We start from the raw sequence: 19,072 nt of genomic DNA, 5'->3' as shown, positions 1-19,072 counted from the left end.
CCTGCCAGTGCAGGAGACACCAGTTCGATCCCTTGTCCGGGAAGATCCCACATGCCGGGGAGCAACTAAGCCAATGCGCCACAACTACTGAGCCCGCTCGCTGCAACTATTGAGCCCGCATGCTGCAACTACCGAAGGCCGCGCGCCTAGAGCCCGTGCTCCGCAACAAGAGAAGCCACCACAATGAGAAGCCCGTGTACCACAACGAAGAGTAGCCCCCGCTCGCCGCAGCTAGAGAAAGCCCGCGTGCAGCAACGAAGACCCAATGCAGCCAAAAAATAAATAGGTAAAATTTTTTAAAAAATGGGGAACTGTATTCAATACCTTGTAATAACCTATCATGGAAAATAATCTAAAAAATATATATCTGAATCATTTTGCTGTACATCTGAAACTAACACAATGTTGTAAATCCACTATATTCAATTAAAAGAAACCCATGGATTCCCTTCAAACATTGCAAGCTCCCCATCATCTCTTTTTGCCATCTGGGGGTTTTAGATATACACTGGCCTGGACACACACACTCCCAGGCACTTTGCTTTGGAGCTAGCTGCACACTTGCAGGGAATTCTCTGGTACAGGAGGCAGCTGCTAAGCCACATGTAAAGGAAGGTGGTGATGGTGAAATACTCAGTTTCCTGCTGCAGACAGACCCAACGTGACTATTTACATTTGTGAAGAAAATGAACTATAGGGGGATTATCTGCTCCATACAAAATTTTTTCACACGGTTCTTTTAAAAAACAAGTATGTATATATGCATTTTTTTTTCCTGCAGAAAAACTAAGCATTTCACTAGATTCTCAAAGAGATCTGGGACCGCAAAAGGTTAATACCTACTGCTTGGTGTGAGTAAATAGAATTTGGCTTTCAAATGTCAAGCTTTTCCTTTTTTTTTTTTAAAGAAAGTTGCTGCTTTATTCAATAGTGCTTTAAGTGGCAGAGGATTTTAGAACCAACCCACTTTATGGAGGCAAGCGTGGAAGGATTCTTTTTTATTTTTTTGTCAGCGCCACGCGGCATGCAGAATCTTAGTTCCCCAGCCAGGGATGAACCTGTGTCCCCTGCATTGGGAGCATGGAATCTTAACCACTGGACCACCAGGGAAGTCCAAGCTTCTACTTTGATAATTTCTTTACAGGAAAGATAACATCAGAGCCTCTTTGTACTTTCTGCACCTTGTACAGCAGTACTCAGCTCACAGCAATCAATAGGGGTTTGTTTGGACAAAAATGCATCGGTAGCGAAAGCGAGGCTTTCTTGAAAACCATCGCTACCCAGGACTGAAGTCATTTGAAATTGCTGCTTGCCTTACCCATCATGCGTGTGCTCATTTGTAGCAGTTAGTGGAGAGAATGTATCCCTTTCTGAAAGGGTAGGAATTTTCCATTTTATTTGTACATTTTGAAATTTCCATATCCTTTTCCATATTCAGCTACTATCACAGCTAACTTATTTGTATGGTACTTAAATTTGTAAAGAATTTACAATAGATTGTTAAAAGCTTCTGTGGGATACCTAGGTCTTCCAGAGAGTGGGACTTCTGTGATGAGAAAAATGAGGCCTGGCTTCTCTCAGATAGGAGGTCTCTTTCCTTATTCCTTTCCTTAGTGATCATGGTATCTCCCCTGCCAGGTAAGTATTTTATTCCTTTCCTTAAATGAAAAAGAAAAGAGCAGAAGTCCTGTGAGATCCCACAGAGATTCAAGTTTTAACCACTGCAAAATAATCTAAGCAGGTCTGTAACAGCAGGGGATGGGAAAGATTTGAAACACCAGGTGACTTTTCTAACAAAGTTCACACAATTTGGGTTAGGCTAGCACCTGACCACTACAAACAAAGTAAAAGAAAAATAAATTTTTTTCTTTTTTTAAAACGACAGCTTACCTCGCTGGCTTAGCAAATGTTTTTCCCTATTATAGTTTGGAAAAGAGCATAACTTGGAGGCCTTCTTTACCCTTAGCCCTTCCTCCCGCCCCCGACTGTACCATTAAATCCTAGCTACTGGGGTGACTAAAAAGGATAGGGAATAAATCAGTAATTGCAAAAACTACCCCCACCCCCATTTTGTGCATGCCAGCACTTGCTACTTTTTTAAAGTTGGTTGTAATCATCAGTCAGAGGTTGTCTCTGCTAGCCAGGTCACAGCCTGAGTGGGCACTGAACTTTGGACTATAGCTGAGGGGTGAGGTAGACAGCAGGGACTATAAATATCTGAGTTTCTGGCTGTGGCTTTGTGGAGCTGCCCCGGCTGAGCAAGAGAAAGGAAGCAAGCTAGTTGGAAGGGGTTGTGTAAGTAGAAACTTCGTGTTTTCCAAACTTGGTTCCTTGACAGTTTGGTAAACGATTTGATTTTTGAGTCTTGATAAAATGTTTCTGTCCTTAGAATAGATTTGAAGAAAAGAGATGGGTAAAGAAAAGTAATACGAAAGAAAGAACAAAAGAGTCTAAACACCGGGTGCAGTGGGGACACTAACAATTCTTGCTGATTTTTGCCCTGCTTTCTGCACAGCTGAGGATGAACATGGGGGCAGAGGAGGCTGGAGAAATTGAATTCTTTTCCTCTGCAAAAAGTTGTGATGTTATATAGGCAATATTATATGTTCAAGCTTAAATATTTCCTACCGAAATGCAGAGTGAGAGCTCTAAGGGCAAAACAGCCTGTGGGTTTGAAGAGCAGAGACTGAGATATGGCCTTTCTACAGTGCTGTAGAAATGGCCAGGGATATTGTCAGCAGTTTCAAGGTTAAAAAAAAAAAAGAAAAGAAGGAAGAGCAGGTTTGGTCCACTGTGCGGAAATGATCATCCTTGAAAGAGTTAAAACCCATGTCAGAATCCGGTGGTCTGCGATTAAACACAATGCTTTGCAGTTTACGTGGTGATGGGTGCTTTCAGGAGAATGAGGGGGGACCCTCAGATGCGGGTCTGAAGGTCAGGGGAAGAGGGTGGAAAAAGTTTCTGCATGTTTTGCCTTTTGATGGGAAATTTTAAGCAAATGTAGGTCTGTAGGTGGCCAATGAATCTAGGTTTTGTGATTGAAAGTGGTGAGATTAGTGAAATTCATAACTACATTTTAACTGTTTTTGCATCAGCTTCCAGTAAATCTAGTTTTGTTATTTATCTACATTATTTTATATAGTTGTCTGACAGCTGTAATTAATCAAAAGTTTATTATGTAAAAAGTGATTTTAAGGAAACAAAGTTGAACAGCCTATTGATTATAGTAACAGAGGAAAATCTGAAAGTGTGAACTCTGTAATACACTCTGCCAATGGCTTCTGTTATTTTTTCATCAAAAAACTAAATGAGAGCAATGGGTGAGATAACCTTTTCATTTGTATTCACTCTTCAGCCAATTGGAACGGAATGCAAAGTGAGGGCGCCAAGCGCTGAGTTTATGCTGGGGTCTATAACTACTGAATTTATGTTCTAGAAAGTAGGGAAATCTAGCCATTCTAGTAAGAAACAAAATAACTCGAATAATTTTGATGTTTTCTTTGTCATCTTAGGGCATTAAAAAAACCCAGATCCTGGCTACTATAGTTACTAAAGGTGACCCAGCTAAAAACGGTCAATATATTGCAGTAGCTAAGAGGTCATGTGTTGGAATTAGTAGAACCGGTTTGAATCCAGTTTCCCTGTGACTTAGTACCTGTGTGGACTTGGGCAAGATGCCTAAACTGTCACTTAGCCATAGTTTTCTCAACTGCAAAAGGAGATAATGGTCACATAGTTGTAAGGATTAACTGACATGATATTAAAAAAGTGCTTTGTGCCACCTGCAAATAGTTGTATAAATGCTCGATAAATGGTAGCTATAAGAAGGATAATTGTATCATTAGTATAAGTACTATCCTAAAGAAATTCCCTAGATTTAGTCCAGATATATCCTCTCCTTTTTTTAAATATTGGAATTTTAAAGATATTAGAATAGTTGGGATGGCCTTAAAAAATTATTTAATTTATCCTCTCTTAACACCCCCCCCCCCTTTATTTTTCTTCCTTTAGTTAGGCTCTTATCAAGATATTCTATATAGCTAGGAATTTTGTGGTGTCAAATAATGTGAAAGATAATCAGGTTTTTAAAAGTTCTATCTATAGCTACCAGTGCATTAGAGCCCAAATCAATCTGATTTTAGCCTTTCTACTCCCCTCTTAACCCTGGGCTCACTCTAGGTTACTTATCGTTAGCTGCCCACCCTCCCCCCTGCCGAAGTACTTTTAACTTTTTTAATCCCAGATCAGTGCCTGAAAATGTGCCAACTTCCTAGTTCTGGAATTTTGTCCTGATCTCTCTCCCTCAGACTCTTATATCAAAATGAGCCTGATTACTTTGATTACCTGATTCACGTAGTGTGTCTTAAATAAAAATTAAATCATGTTTGCATAAATGTGTGGATTTTTCTTTGTCTGCTCATCTCTGCTGAATATGCTCTTTTTTCCACCACCTGTCTACAAATCACGTGTTTTATTTGTACCTCTCTGCAGAGAGCGCTAGCCCTTGTTTTGGGAATATTTCTTGTCACGTATTTAATACTTGTACATTTCTTGTCTGAGTATTTCCTACTCAGAGGGGTCATCTTCTGTACCCAAGAATGTGCCATCTAGTCACAGGAACTTCCTGAACGTAGTGGTAGCCAATAAGTAGACTAATCGAGTGTAGATTTCAGTGAATCTTAAATGGTCCAGGGGCCGGTGATCTGTAGTATTTATTCCTGGTCTGGTGTTTTTTCATTGGTTGGTGTTTGTCTTGGATGTGATAGCAACGTTTTGGCAGGCAGTAACATCTGAATCTCTTCACGTTGGTAGACTGCCCTCGCTGCCACCTTCTTTCTTCCTGGGTTCTCTTTCCGTGCTGTCTTTTCATTTCTGTGCAGAATCCCCTACTTACCCTTTCCTTTCTTAGATTGGTAGAGGACAGAGAGAAGCAGGCAGAACTTGGTGTGTCTCAAATAAAAATCAAATCATGTTCGCAGAATGTTACTTGGTTGTAGAGGCCACATTCTCAAAATTTCCCTAGACATGTATTTTCTCCTAGACATGTATCTTCTACTAGAGAAGTACTTGGCTGCCTGTTCAGGCAGATCTCCATTGCATGCTCACTAAAGTGTCTTGCTAAGCCAGATAGTTAAGAGGTACTTTGACAGCTTCCCTGACGCTGGCTGATCTTTTCCCCTTTACAGGGAGATCTGGGGCTAAGAGGCCCAATGTGATGAGTCCAGCAACATGGAGACAGAATCCACTGGCTAGATATTTGTACAAAGTAGAATTGTACCTGCTGGGTTTATAGAAATTCCTTGTTATGACTGTGAAGATGACAGAAAGGTTTTCTCTTTTACAGGACAGCCCCAGCAATGTGGAGAGGCCTGGGGCTGGCCCTGGCTCTTTGTCTCCTCCCCACGGGAGGAACAGAGAGCCAGGGGCAAAGCTCCTTTTGTAAGCAACCTCCAGCCTGGAGCATAAAGGATCAAGACCCCATGCTGAACTCCTATGGTTCAGTGACGGTGGTTGCTCTTCTTCAAGCCAGCTGATACCTGTGCATACTGCAGGCATCTAGGTAAGGTAGTCTTTCTGTGGTCTAGCATTTCTTAAGGGGATAGCTATTAAATACATACATACATAAAATAAAATAAAAACAGAAAAGATATTTTTATTAAATTGCATTTTTGAAAAACTATACAAGTTTGCCTAGAACGTGTTAGAGGAAAGAAGACTAGGAGGGTGTTTACAGTTGTTTTCCTGGGGCTATGGAAGCTTTTTCTTCTTTTTGTGTACCTGTATTTTATAGTACCCTACTAAATATGTATTACTTGTGTAATGAAAATGTTCTAAATTGTACTGTTGGAAATGGATTAGTTGTTTCAATATAGGAAGCAGAGACAAGAGCTTTGCTAGAGTAGAATGAACACTAGACTTGCCACCCAAGGTCTTGAGTCATTTAACAAATCTATAAATATATATTTGTTGGGTTATTTGCCAAATATTTATTGGGTACAATTCTCTGTAACTGCGAGATGGATTAAAAATATACACTTCATAGGATTAATTTGAGGACTAAACGAGCTGATGTTTGTGCAAGCGCTTGGCATATGGTTTTAACTGAGCATAAGTGCTCAGTAAATAATTAGAAAAACAAAAGTTTTAGTCTTTTAAAACAATGCAAAAAAGAGGTATGAGTTAAGTAAAAAATAACAGAAGAGTTTCATTTAGGAAAATAGAGTGAGGAAAAAGGGAGAAGTCACTAAAATAAAATTAAATGAAATTATTCCTTTTTTTGTAATTTTTCCAAATATTTTAGATTGGAAGACCTGCGAGTAAAACTGGAGAAAGAAGGATATTCGAACATCTCTTATGTTGTTGTTAATCATCAAGGAATCTCTTCTCGATTAAAATATGTGCATCTTAAAAGTAAGGTTTCAGAGCATATTCCTGTTTACCAACAAGAAGAAAACCAAACAGATGTCTGGACTCTATTAAATGGAACGAAAGATGACTTCCTCATATATGACAGGTGTGTACACACATGTATACACATATGCATACATACCCACCCCCCAAATTAAAAGATACCTGCTTTGTATTTAATTTAATAAGTAATTTAAAATAACACATCTGCTTTTATTACCAAATACTCAGTTTCAAAGTGAGCCCATTCAAATGTTTGGTTTTAGTATTTTTGAAATGACTTCTTTTCACACAAGGGAATTCACCACTCCAGTAGGGAAATAAAGAAAATTGACTATACTTTTTTTCCCCTGTAAATTAGCATTCTGATTAAATAAAAAGAAGGATCAATTTGTACCTCACATACAATTCTAACTTAAAAATTTTGCAGATGAATAACCATACTTTGCAGGCCACTTGCTTATCTCTAATCTAATTACTAAATTTTAAGTTTACATGCCTGCATTTCTGAACTATAAAATATGTTAATTATTTAGGTATAATCGGCATGAATCTGCTTTTGATTCCATGAATGAGTAAAACGTTTGTATTTTCAAGGAACCTCAAGGCATACATTATTTGATATCACTGGGACTTCCTTGGTGGTGCAGTGGTTAAGAATCTGCCTGCCAGGGCGATTGGGATTGACATGTATACACTGATGTGTATAAAATTGATGCCTAATAAGAAAAAAAAAAAGAATCTGCCTGCCAATGCAGGGGACATGGGTTCGAGCCCTGGTCCGGGAAGATCCCACATGCCGTGGAGCAACTAAGCCTGTGCGCCACAACTACTGAGCCTGCGCTCTAGATCCCACGAGCCACAACTACTGAGCCTGCGTGCCTAGGGCCTGTGCTCTGCAACAAGAGAAGCCACCGCAATGAGAAGCCTGAGCACCACAAGGAAGGGTAGCTCCCACTGGCCGCAACTAGAGAAAGCCCATGCTCAGCAACAAAGACCCAATACAGCCAAAAAATACATAAATAAATAAATAAATTTGACATCACCAACATTTCTAGTTGGTGCTGGTTTTTTTTTTTTTTTTTGGCTCTTCAGAAATGGTAAGCCAGACTCTGCCAAGGCCTAAGACCTACTTGGTCTTACTCTAAATATTTTTAATATTACATGTCATTCTTTTAGGCTTGCAAACTTCTTATTCTGTTGCAAAGTGTAACCCTTTGATAGTCATATAAAATTGTATATACAGGGTAAAATAGGGGTAAGAAGGACATTTCATCTCCACTATTTCTGAAAATGTCAAGTGTTGTATTTCCATTTCTTTCACTGTACTGAAATTTTTGTTGCATCAGATATTTTTTTAAATCAGTGGGCTACTGGCCAAGACTTGAGGATCTTTTTGTTATGCTGTGATTTCTTATTGTGTGGAATTTGTGCTGCTTTAGCAGTTCTGAAAGGATCGTGTGATTTGCAGAGCCCAATTTATGATGTCAGTGGTTTGAGCATTGATAGAATTTACAAGTCAATTACAAAATTGTATTTGACCAAGTCACAATAACTAGACTGCATAGTTTTGACATTATTTGTTGTGACATATCTATTTCACATTTCAAAATCAGACTCACTATAGTCTTGTCATGACCTGACCTGGTATGCAGTGCCAGGGAGGTCGTTTGAGACCCCATTCAAGGAAATTTACTGAAGTTATGAAAGGGTCTTAGTTATAAGACCATTGAACCTACAATACCTATCCCAGATGGTGCATGAGTAGGATCATGATACAGAAAATATTGTAATGACTTTGTTATTTTTTTCAGATGTGGCCGCCTTGTATATCATCTTGGTTTGCCTTATTCCTTCCTAACTTCCTCACATGTAGAAGACTCCATTAAGACTGTTTACTGTGAAAGTAAATGTGGAAACTGCTCTCTCAAGGTATTTTTCTCAATTATTTTTACCTGGAGAAAAGAGGAAATCTTTTAAGAACTATTTAAATAAGTTAGTGTTTCATGACTAATTAGCTAGTCAATGTTTCTGTTGGTATACTAAAAATAAACTACAACAGTAATGTTTATTAATATAATTACATATGCTTCCTTTTATGTAACATATACTTTGAAACGTCTTTTCAAGATCCATATTGCTGCTTTTATCTAGAAGAAGTTTAGAAAACAAAAAATCAACGTAGATTACGTATTTCAATTAACACCGAATGATATTGCATGAATATAAGTGCTTAAAGAATTCAGCCAACATAAAATACATTATTGCAATATTCTGAATGTGCTCATATAAGAGCATAGTGATAGCAAAGATTATCCATGGCATTACCTGAAGTGGAATTGGGGCCCAGATAACTACTTAATTTACCAAGAATGTAAAACTGTCAGCTTTTCTGTGAAGCCCTTACACAGTGCACTTGGAATTACTGCATTTATTTCACAATGGAATAACTTTTTTACTCATTACTGATATTTCTTTCTTAACAACCATGAGAATATTTATTCCTTGTCATGAGAGACACTATATTTACAAGTGGTTTATAAAAAAGATACTCAAGGAATTGATTTTAACTTATATTAACTAAACTTCTTTTCCTCTCAAATTGAGAAGGAAAATAATTCCAAACAGTGTTTCCTTGACAGAGCAAGTGGGCAAAATTCGAACTCAGGTTTAAAAACAATTTTGAATTTTTATTTCTAAAATAAAGGAAGCTCTGCTTCCTTTATATTTTTCCCAACTCTAAAGAAAGCCATTCAAATTTTAATGAATCACTTAAGTCGTTAAGAAGCTGAACAGTTTAATTACTCTAGTTATGTCATTTTTCACATTTTAATCTTCATAATAATACCGTGAGGGTTATTTTACTGCTTTTACAGATGAGGAGACTGAAGTAATGCAAACGAAGTATTAACGCAATGTCTAACTTATACTAAGTGCTTAATGAATGTCAGCAATATTGATTCCTCATATTTTGGGACTTTTTTTCAGTATTTTGCATTTTCACAAATGCCTAATAGTTGTAAATATACCTAGGTATATTGAAACAAAGGCAGAAACAATTCTCATAACATGTGTAAAGTTTACAAACATCTGTAAATAGAAATAATATATCGTATTATCTGATATGTCAAATCAAATTGGAGTTTTTCTATTTCATTGCATCCTAGATGCCGCCAATTATATGACACATTATTTATGTGTTATTAAAAACTGCTGTCAGTTAGAGTAGGATACAATACTATAACACTATCAATAGTAGGATGCATTCAAATTTTAAAGATATTAAAATGTGAAAAATATACATTGTAGAATCAATGAAATATAGTAATTGGTTTTTTGGAACCAATACATATATCTAATTGTTTATGTTTTTAATTAAACACTATTAAGTTCTCAAAAGTAATTCAGAAACAACCAAAAAATGTACCATTTATTAGTTGTATGCTAAAATCCAGTGGAATTTATAACTTTTCAAAACCTTCAAAATACCAAATCATATCACTTAGTGAGTGTTTGGTCGCTAAAGTCGATTTTGTAAATTTATTTACAAATAATTTTAGTTTGAGGTTTAATATTACATTGCCATATCTATAAGCTTTGACCCTATGATTTGTGGGCACAGAAAACAATGAAGAAAGACTTTCAGCAAATTAAAGAACTAGATTCATGCAGAGTGGAATATTATGCTCAATCAAAAATGGGCAGTGATTTGCTACTTTCAGCAGACAGCAGGACAGTAGAAACACATTAACAAAGCTTTGATGAAGTTCAAAACATTTCCTGGCAAAAGCCGAGGTATAAAAATCTATTGATTTTGAGCAAAGTTTATTTTATTGGCACTTTTGAATTATCAAAGAGGAATTAGTTTGTTTCAGAATATAATATTAGATTTGATGCCTTGTTGATACAGGTGTTCCATATAGGTGAACTGATTTTAGGATTTGATATTTATTTGACTTTACTGCAATCAATCCTAAGTTCTTCTAACCAGCTTATTAAGTTTTGCTTCTGCTGATATAAATATAGTGGTCTGGCTTTCTTTTTAAGCCTTATGTATCTCTCAAATGCTTCCTCAGAATTCTTAAAAATTTAGGAAATGCTCTTGATAAGAAAAAGAAAATTGGAATTCTGCTGTTGATTTAACTAGTATAGAAGCTTAGGTGAATTGTTAAAACTTTAATTGTATTACATCCTTTTTTATCTATTTTCAAAACCTTAATGTTGATTCGTTTGCAAAATGCTTGAGGATTCTTTGGTTAAATGCAAACTTTGCACAAGAAGCAGTTTATAATTAGGTATGGATGGGAACCAAAGTTTAATAAAAAGTCTAGGTATTGAGACTGACATCAATTTTTTTTCTCATTAATATGATGCTGGAAAAACAAAGCCAGTTCAATCCTAATTAACCAGTTTGAATTTCATATATGTTACCTTTACAAATCATTTTTTCACGCATTCCTGCTAAATCTATAAATTTGTTGATAAGTGATTTATAAATTTATTCCAGACACTGGAAGATGAAGGCTTCTGTAAAAATGTATCTTTGGCTACTGAGGAAAAAACAACCGAGGCTCCACAGCCTCAGCCCCATCCCCATCCCCATCACCATCCCCATCACCATCTTGAGGACGGTCATCTTTCAGAGTATCCAAAACCAGAAGCACCAGATAACCCGGAGCATCCCCCTCCTTCAGGTCTTCATCGCCACCATAGGCACCGGGGTCACCAAAGACAGGGGCACTCAGAGAACTGAGATACATTACAACTTTCTCTTCCGCAAAAGAAGCTCTGACGAAGGGGATGCATAAATCAGTTACTCTGAAAATTTCCCAAAGATTCAGAATCAGCTCTGAGTAGCTGATGCTGACACTGCCGACATCTGATATTTGAAAAAACAGGGTCTGCAGTCACCTGACAGTGTAAAGAAAACCTCCCCTCTTTATGTAGCTGACAGGGCCTTCTGGCAGAGGAGCACGTCACTGAATCTTGACAGTGACGTTTGCCTCCAGCTGCCTGCCAGGCAAGTCAGCAGCTCAACCCTACAGAAGCCAGCACCAAATGAAGCTGAGAAAAGAAGGCAGAAATGTGAAAATGACCTTCAAATTAAATATTTAAAATCGGATATACTGCCTAAGTCGGTCTAGACAATTACATTTCCAGCATTTTTATAAGCTACCTAATTAATAGTGATCCAAAAGTAGGAATTGGATTTGTGTAAACATGGAGAAATTGGCTTCCACATTTTAAAATTTAAGTCAAAAAATTTTGACCCCAACCATATTTTTATTACAGGGCAACTGAAAGGTGGTTGCAGCATTTGGTTAATATGTTTTTCTTTTTCTTTCTCCAGCATTCTACTTGCATTAATGAGAACAGAAACATAAACTATGACCTAGGGGTTTCTGTTGGATAGTCGGCAGCTTAGAATGGAGGAAGAACGACAAAGACATGTTTTCCATTTTTTTCTTTACTTATTTCTCAAACAATATTATCTTTGTCTTTTTAATCTTACGATTTTTAACAAATTAAACCTTTAAAGAAAGAAGTGATTTCTGTCTTTTCAGATCCAGAAATACTCATACATGAATATTTTGCTATGATTACATTTTAGATATCCATTTATACTTTTTTTTTACATCCAAGACTCATATCTTGATTTTTACTATCACATATGAATTAAGTCTTTATATCTTGCTTTCTTTATCTGGCATTGTATCATACTCTTTAAAATTTAAGATTGCCAGTCTTGAAAGATAGATGGGAAACGATAAAAGAATGTTGTCTATCTCTTGATTGCTTAGAAAGTACTTCCATAGTCAATGATGGTTCAATAGGTAAACTAAGTCCTATAAACCTGAACTTTTTTATGGTTAATACTATTAAGCAAGAATGCAGAACGCGATTGGCAAAAGTGTGCATTTGTTTAAATAAACTCAATGAAGTTTAAAGCTGTCTTTTTGTTTTCATTGTAATTACTTAGGTAGTATGTTATATTGACAATAGAAGTGAATTTTCAATTGCTTTTAAAGAAATTAAATAGCAACTAATGAATTTACTTCCATACTCAAAACCGTCTACGCTTAAAGTGATAATCTTTGCCAGCAAGTTTAAATTGAGAATCTTTGCTGACAGAGAGGCGTTGCTCTAAATCGTGAATGGTATTACGAAGAATTGCAATCTCCTTGTTTTTTTCTTCTTGAAGATGCTGAAGCTTCTAAATAGAGCAGAAAGATTTTGTTATTGCAGTTCATAAATAATAAGATTAAGTACAAGGAACAACAAAACAACAGCAAAAACTATGCTTCTGGTTTAAGTAGAAGTAGGTATTAAAAAAGATACCATATTTTGAAAGGTCTATAATTTTGCTTTTGTGGGATTTAATGGGGTAAAACTGGTACAAGGATACAAAAACACACATTAGCACCATTTGTTTTAGTTTGTTCCCTTCTCCCTATATAGCTTGAAATTATAAACCATAAATAAAGGAGTTGAACAAGAAGAAATCTGCTGAGTACCTAAATAACTTCAGAATAGTAAGTCAGCCTTAGTTCAAAGTACATTATGGAATTCCTTAGATGGTCCAAAGAGTCAGAGGACTTCTCTAATGTTTTAATTTACTACTAAGATTTACTAATTTAAATTGAAAGAGACTTATAAAGATTATTAAAAATCTAATATCTTTTCTGATTGTGTGATATATTTTAAGGAAAACTGTTAAGTATGTTGTTAGTAAATATAACCTTTATGGAAACACACTAAGAGAATTAATTTTTTTTAAGCAACAGCTGTGGAAGAAAAACTCACATACCCTTCTGTAGATACTGTGTGGCAAAACTGTAGAATCTGGATATGATTTTGACTTAGTTTGAACTCTTGCTAGTTTGGCATCAAACTGAATCAAGTTTAAAAAGAAAGTTGAGAACATTCTAGTTAAACAATTAGAAACAACTGTTTCTATAAATGTAAGTATAATCCATTGTATCCTTAGACATATCTGTAATTCAAGTGTATTCACTGTATAACAGAAGATAGAAAAGTCTTTAAGAAAGAACAAGGAATACCCAAACAAGATTAACCCTGGCTGCATTTTAAAATTACCTGGGGAGATTTTTTAAAGAACCAAATACCTGGACACTACCTTAGAAATTCTGGTGTGGGGTCAGCATCATTTTTTTCTCAAGACATCAGTTGATTCTATCATGGAGGATTAAGAATCTAGTAAATTAGGGTTGAGAATCTAGTTAACTTAAAAGATAGATAAAAATATTTTCATGTTACTATGAGGGTACTTTGTAAAGAATATGTAGTATAATCAACAGTCATGGGAGAAAAACATATACCCTTCTGCAGAAACTTTGAGGCTAAATAGTAGAATTTGGATATGATTTTATTGATTTAGTTTGAACTCTTGCTGGTTTGGCATTAAAGTGAATTGGGTTAAAAACATTCTCATGGGCCATTGTTACAGTCATATTTTTTGCAAAATCTTCCATTACAATTTTTCCTTCAGGTTGACTTTAGTGTAACCTCACTGTGAACTAAGAATAAACTCTGTGAGATTGTGTTCTGGTTTGGGGAGAGAAATGGATAGTTATAATGAAGATAAATAGCAAAGAGTTCTGTATATCAAACAACAAACTTGGGCTAGACCAGTGACAGGGCCAGGATGGCAAACAAAATGCACATTCCCAATCAGTGGATTAGAAGTTGATAGCCAATCTTGAAACACAGTCTACTGTATTTCAGTTGGCCATCCATCCCTCACTGTGGTTTGTGGGTACACTTGACCAGAAGGCAGGAACAGCAGCAAAGAGCCTTGAAAGTCAACATCAGTCCCCTTTTGCTCAATAATTATAGAATCTTCAACACTGTAACTCACCAAGCACCTCAGGATACCAAACTTTAAAGAACATGAAAACTAGGTTATCTTAACTAACTAGGTGAATTCTAACAACGTAAGGTAAAGTGGGAGTCAAGCTGAGGGAAGAATGATGGAAAGGGAGATTAGAAGGATCTAGACAAAAATGTAAACGGCAAATATATTGTCAAAATATCAATGTCTTTGAGATTCTGACATCTGATTAAACAACCAACTGAGAAGGCTTTTGACCCAAGAACCGGAACCTCAGCCTTTGAGATGCCCTATTTAAAGTCCCTTTAAAAAAATCTGGTTTGTCTGCCTCTATATTTCTACATATTTATTAGGAACAAATTAGTCTCTTTTTATTTTAAATAAAGAAAAAGAAATTTCCAGTTAGTTCACCAGGGTTCCACAATTTCTGCTGAGGAGAGAGTAATGTTAAGGATTAGAAGCACTCTCCCCACAGCTGGAATGGTAGTCCTAAAAGGCTGCATAGACTCAGCTGTAAAATGCAGGTAATATGAGTTATCTGTGTCTGCTGTCAGAGGAAAATATCCTCTCTGGAAGCCAGGACCTTTTGAATGACTGAAGAGTCCCACCTTGAGGCCAAGTGCTGAAAGGCAGTGTAGCTAACAGTTGTATTGTACAAGGTTTAAGCATTGCATGTGATGGATGAAGAATGAGCATGTGTGAAGCCCTCTCACAGGGTTGTTTCTAATCCTGAAATTTATCTCACTCTGATGACAAATAACCAAAGTATGGCCTAGACTAAGGGATGCATCCTCAAATTTAGCAGAGCCTTAAACACTTACCTCTAGCTGTAGTTTGATTATTTCATTTTGTTTTTCCTTTTCTTGAGTTCTTAACTTTGCATTTAACTCTGAAATTTCCACCTCCTTTTTCTCTATCAGTTCTTTATTCTTTTCTTCACTTAATTCAACTGCATAAAAACATAAATGCATCTTAACATTTCAAAAATCTTAAAATTTTTTTTTTGTATTTTAAACAATCTACAAGAAAGTGGAATTTATTAATAAAAACATGTATTTTAGAAACTGTTTACATGCAGGGTAGCTTTTATATATTTTTAACAAGCCCCTGAAAAATGCTTGCAATGCAAAGGTTGCCCATTGAATGCTTTTGAATGAATAAACTAATTTGTACTCTTAAATATCTAGAGAATAATATTCTCTAAATGCCTAGAGAATAAATAGGGGATTTAATGGTTAAAGAGGGACACAAATCCTGGGTTCCTAGTTATAGAAGGCCTCAAATTACAGGATGACTCTAGAACTACATCAGCTTTTTCTGGCTCCCTCACCATTTCCCTTCATAAGCATTTTGTCCAATAAATTTCTTTGACTGTCTACTGCCATCTTGTCGGCTCTTTGGAGGACCTGAGCTAGCACAAGAAAACAGGTATGATGGGGCACTTACTGCTTTGTAAGAAATGAGGAAGCCATGATTAGTGGTATATGGAGTACTGGTGGTTCCTAGTATACAACGGGGGTCTGATTGCTGAAGATTTTACCAGAAGTAATCTGGGGGAAATGTCCTGGTGGAGGTGAATGCCTTGCAGGTGTAATGAATAGTTCAGGCATTTGAAAGATAGAGGGAAATGATGCCCACAAAGACAGTAGAGTTGGAGAGTTACTGCTAAATTAAATTGACATCCTACTGAGGGATAATGAGAAACAGCTGTTAACAAGAATTTAAAGATTTAAAGAATAGGTGTGGCTAATTATTAGAGAAACGCAAATCATAACTACAATGAGGTATCACCTCACACCAGTTAGAATGGGCATCATCAGAAAATCTACAAACAACAAATGCTGGAGAGGGTGTGGAGAAAAGGGAACCCTCTTGCACTGTTGGTGGGAATGTAAATTGATACAGCCACTATGGAGAACAGTATGGAGGTTCCTTAAAAAACCAAAAGTAGAATTACCATATGACCCAGCAATCCCACTACTGGGCATATACCCAGAAAAAACCATAATTCAAAAAGACACATGCACCCCAGTGTTCATTGCAGCACTATTTACAATAGCCAGGTCATGGAAGCAACCTAAATGCCCATCGAATCTAGAGAAATGGTACAGATGAATGGGTTTGCAAGGCAGAAATAGAGACACAGATGTAGAGAACAAACATATGGACACCAAGGGTGGAGGGTGGGGGATGGTGGTGCTGTGATGAATTGGGAGGTTGGGATTGACATGTATACACTAATATGTATATAATAGGTAACTAATAAGAACCTGCTGTATCAAAAAAAATAAAATTCCAAAAAAAAAAAAAGAGAAAAGGAAAACAAACAAAACAAAGCAAAAAGAATAGGTGTGAGAGCCAGAGGGACTCTTTGGTAGCTTACAAACAGGCTCTCACCAACTCTAGTGGAAGAGCAGGTAGAGCTGAGCAACAGAAAATCTAATCATTAAAGTTGCAGAACTCCAGAGATGTTGAAATGTTCAGCCAAAACAGGTCTGCTATGCTAAATCAGGGTCCTGGTTGGGAACACCTAAGATCCTGAAAAATAGGACAGGAACATCTGGATAAACACCTGTGAGGATGCTGGCTTTGACAACTCCCCTAAATGCTCAGAAATTGCAGACCTACTTTTTCCTATTAAGAACTAGCACTAACCTAGCTGATGAAAGATGCTGCAGAGGCTCCGCTCAGAAGATGCCCCTCCCTCCTCTTTTGGCTGCTAGGCCAATAACTAGGGTTAAAGCGCAGTATAACCTGGTTGGGGGAGTGCTGGGACTGATAAGGGGGGAAAGTGATTATACCCCAGAGAGCTGCAAGAATTAGCTAGGTTGTATTGGAAAGAGCCATGTGAATACCCTTGAGAATGGACTTTGAGGGTGCTGGATAGAAGAAGACGGAAGGTAAGACTAGGTAAGCCAGAATTCATTGACTTGAAGATACTCTTTAGGGACAGGGGACATAATACCCTAGCAAGGACCTAGGATATGGGACAAACTCTGTTAGAGTAGCCTTAGACCTCTAGAGAAAGCACTGGCCAAAGCTGAGTGAAGTGGGAATACCTGAGATGCCCTGGCAGATAGTAGAGAAAGGCATAAGGAGGCTCTCGAAAGTTGGCATGCTTGAGTGGATATGTTATGTGAGGCAAGATAACTCAGCAAAAGATTATGTTCCTTAGGAGGGCCCAGAAGACACACTATAAACCAGGACCACAAGGAATGTGCTGGTGAGAGAAAAACCAGCACCACCAAGAAGTTCAATGGTCGCTCTCATCTGCAAGCTAGGGCTGACAGAAGAGGTGGGTATACAGTTGGGCTCATTAATATCTATGGGGATGGTGTCCCCCCTCCCCCAGCAAGTTGTAGAAGCCAGATGATGGTGCTTAACTGCCAAAACCCAGGAGGCCACAATTATCATAATGAGCAGGAAGGTCAGAGAGCGGCCAAAGGGGCTTGATTTTCGAGAGTTGTAGGGTTAGTTAATGGATGAGCAGCCAAGCTGCCTAACACCTAGTACAAAAGGATCCAAATGGAGGAACAGGAGGCTGAGGGTACATGCCCCAGCTAAAAATTATGATCCTTTGCTCAGTTCCCCAGTCTGAACCACGTTTTTGGTCTAGAACCTGCTGGCTGAAAGGACACGGTTAGGTCCCTAGGAGGAAGAACATTTCAACAATCCCTCTTCTAGGTTTCTCCTGAGGAAGAAACATCCACAAGAACCACGGAGAACCTGCTACCTGAACTCCTATGGAGAAGTAGGTATGTGTAGTATAAGAAGGGGACAGTTGTGGCCATGAAAATGCATCTTTCAGATCTCCAACTTCAGGGAACATAATTGGCTCATTGTCTTCATGACCATGTTTATGCTGAGGTCATGATTCCCAAGAGCTGCTCCTAGCCAGTGACTGAACTTGGCAGGGACACTAAGGCAGACTTGTTCCTGAGAGTTGCAGAACTTGGTTGATGGGCAAATTTGGCCCAACTTTGCTGAAACTTTCTTATAAGTGTGTCACAGTCTAAGACTTCTCTTGCCCAACACACCTTCCTTTCTTCTCTTCTTCACAGAGGTTAGACCTGTATCGTAAACCCACAGCTAACCCCGTCTCCCCCAGTTCCCTCCCTATCTACCCTCACAAATGTTTGCCTTAACAAACCTCTTGAACGTCTAATTCTGTCTAGGCATCTGCTTCTCAGAGAACCCAAAGAAACTGCAAAACTCTTTTCTAAAATGACTGTATAATTTTGTAGTCCCACTAGTAATGTATGAGGGTTCCAATAGCTCCACATCCTCACCAACTCTTGGTATTGATAGTTTTAAAAAAGATTTTAGCAGTTCTAAAAGGTGCAATGTGGTATCTCATTGTGGTTTTAATTTGCATTTCCCTACTAACCAATTATGTTGAACGTGTTTTCATGTGCTTACTTTTCATCCGTATTTCTCTGGGGAAGTGTCCAAATATTTTGCCCATTTCCTTACTGGGTTGTTTGACTTCTTATTATTGAGTTATAAGAGTTCTTCATAGATTTTGGACATAAGTCCTTTATCAGCTCTGCATTTGTAAGTATTATCTCCCTGTCTGTGGCCTGTCTTTTCATTTTCTTAACAGCGTTGAAGGACAGAAGTTAATAGTTTTGAGGAAGTTCAATTTAGAACTTTTTCCTTTATTTTTTGTACTTTTTGTTTCTTTCTAAGAAATTGTGGCTAACTCAGGGTCACAAAGATTACCTTCTATGCTTTCTTCTACTCGTCTTATAGATGTAGGTTTACATTCAGACTTATCCATTTCAAGTTAATTTTTGCATATGGTGTGCATCT

At 37.4% G+C, this 19,072-nt stretch overlaps 2 protein-coding genes across 5 annotated transcripts in view; one reads left to right on the top strand and one right to left on the bottom strand.

Moving 5' to 3' along the window:
- Nucleotides 1-2,196: 2,196 nt before the first annotated feature.
- LOC118892370 (selenoprotein P) lies at nt 2,197-12,356 on the top strand. The gene is made up of 5 exons (XM_036846978.1): nt 2,197-2,295; nt 5,345-5,560; nt 6,302-6,514; nt 8,223-8,340; nt 10,916-12,356. The coding sequence occupies exons 2-5, from the start codon at nt 5,358-5,360 to the stop codon at nt 11,513-11,515; spliced, it is 1,134 nt and encodes a 377-aa protein (XP_036702873.1). The 5' UTR covers nt 2,197-2,295; nt 5,345-5,357; the 3' UTR covers nt 11,516-12,356.
- Nucleotides 12,034-19,072, bottom strand: part of CCDC152 (coiled-coil domain containing 152) — a 34,762-nt gene continuing 27,723 nt past the window's right edge. For all 4 annotated transcript variants that reach the window (XM_036846982.1, XM_036846980.1, XM_036846979.1 and 1 more), the window contains 3 exons: nt 15,082-15,209; nt 13,217-13,300; nt 12,034-12,622 (listed from right to left, as the gene is read on the bottom strand). In XM_036846982.1, coding sequence (XP_036702877.1) covers nt 12,473-12,622; nt 13,217-13,300; nt 15,082-15,209 — 362 coding nt within the window. In that variant the 3' untranslated portion in view covers nt 12,034-12,472. The remainder of the gene's footprint in view (nt 12,623-13,216; nt 13,301-15,081; nt 15,210-19,072) is intronic.

Source organism: Balaenoptera musculus, chromosome 3 (assembly GCF_009873245.2).
Source record: "Balaenoptera musculus isolate JJ_BM4_2016_0621 chromosome 3, mBalMus1.pri.v3, whole genome shotgun sequence".
Taxonomy (NCBI): Eukaryota; Metazoa; Chordata; class Mammalia; order Artiodactyla; family Balaenopteridae; genus Balaenoptera; species Balaenoptera musculus.
This window is presented reverse-complemented; position numbering and strand designations above follow the sequence as displayed.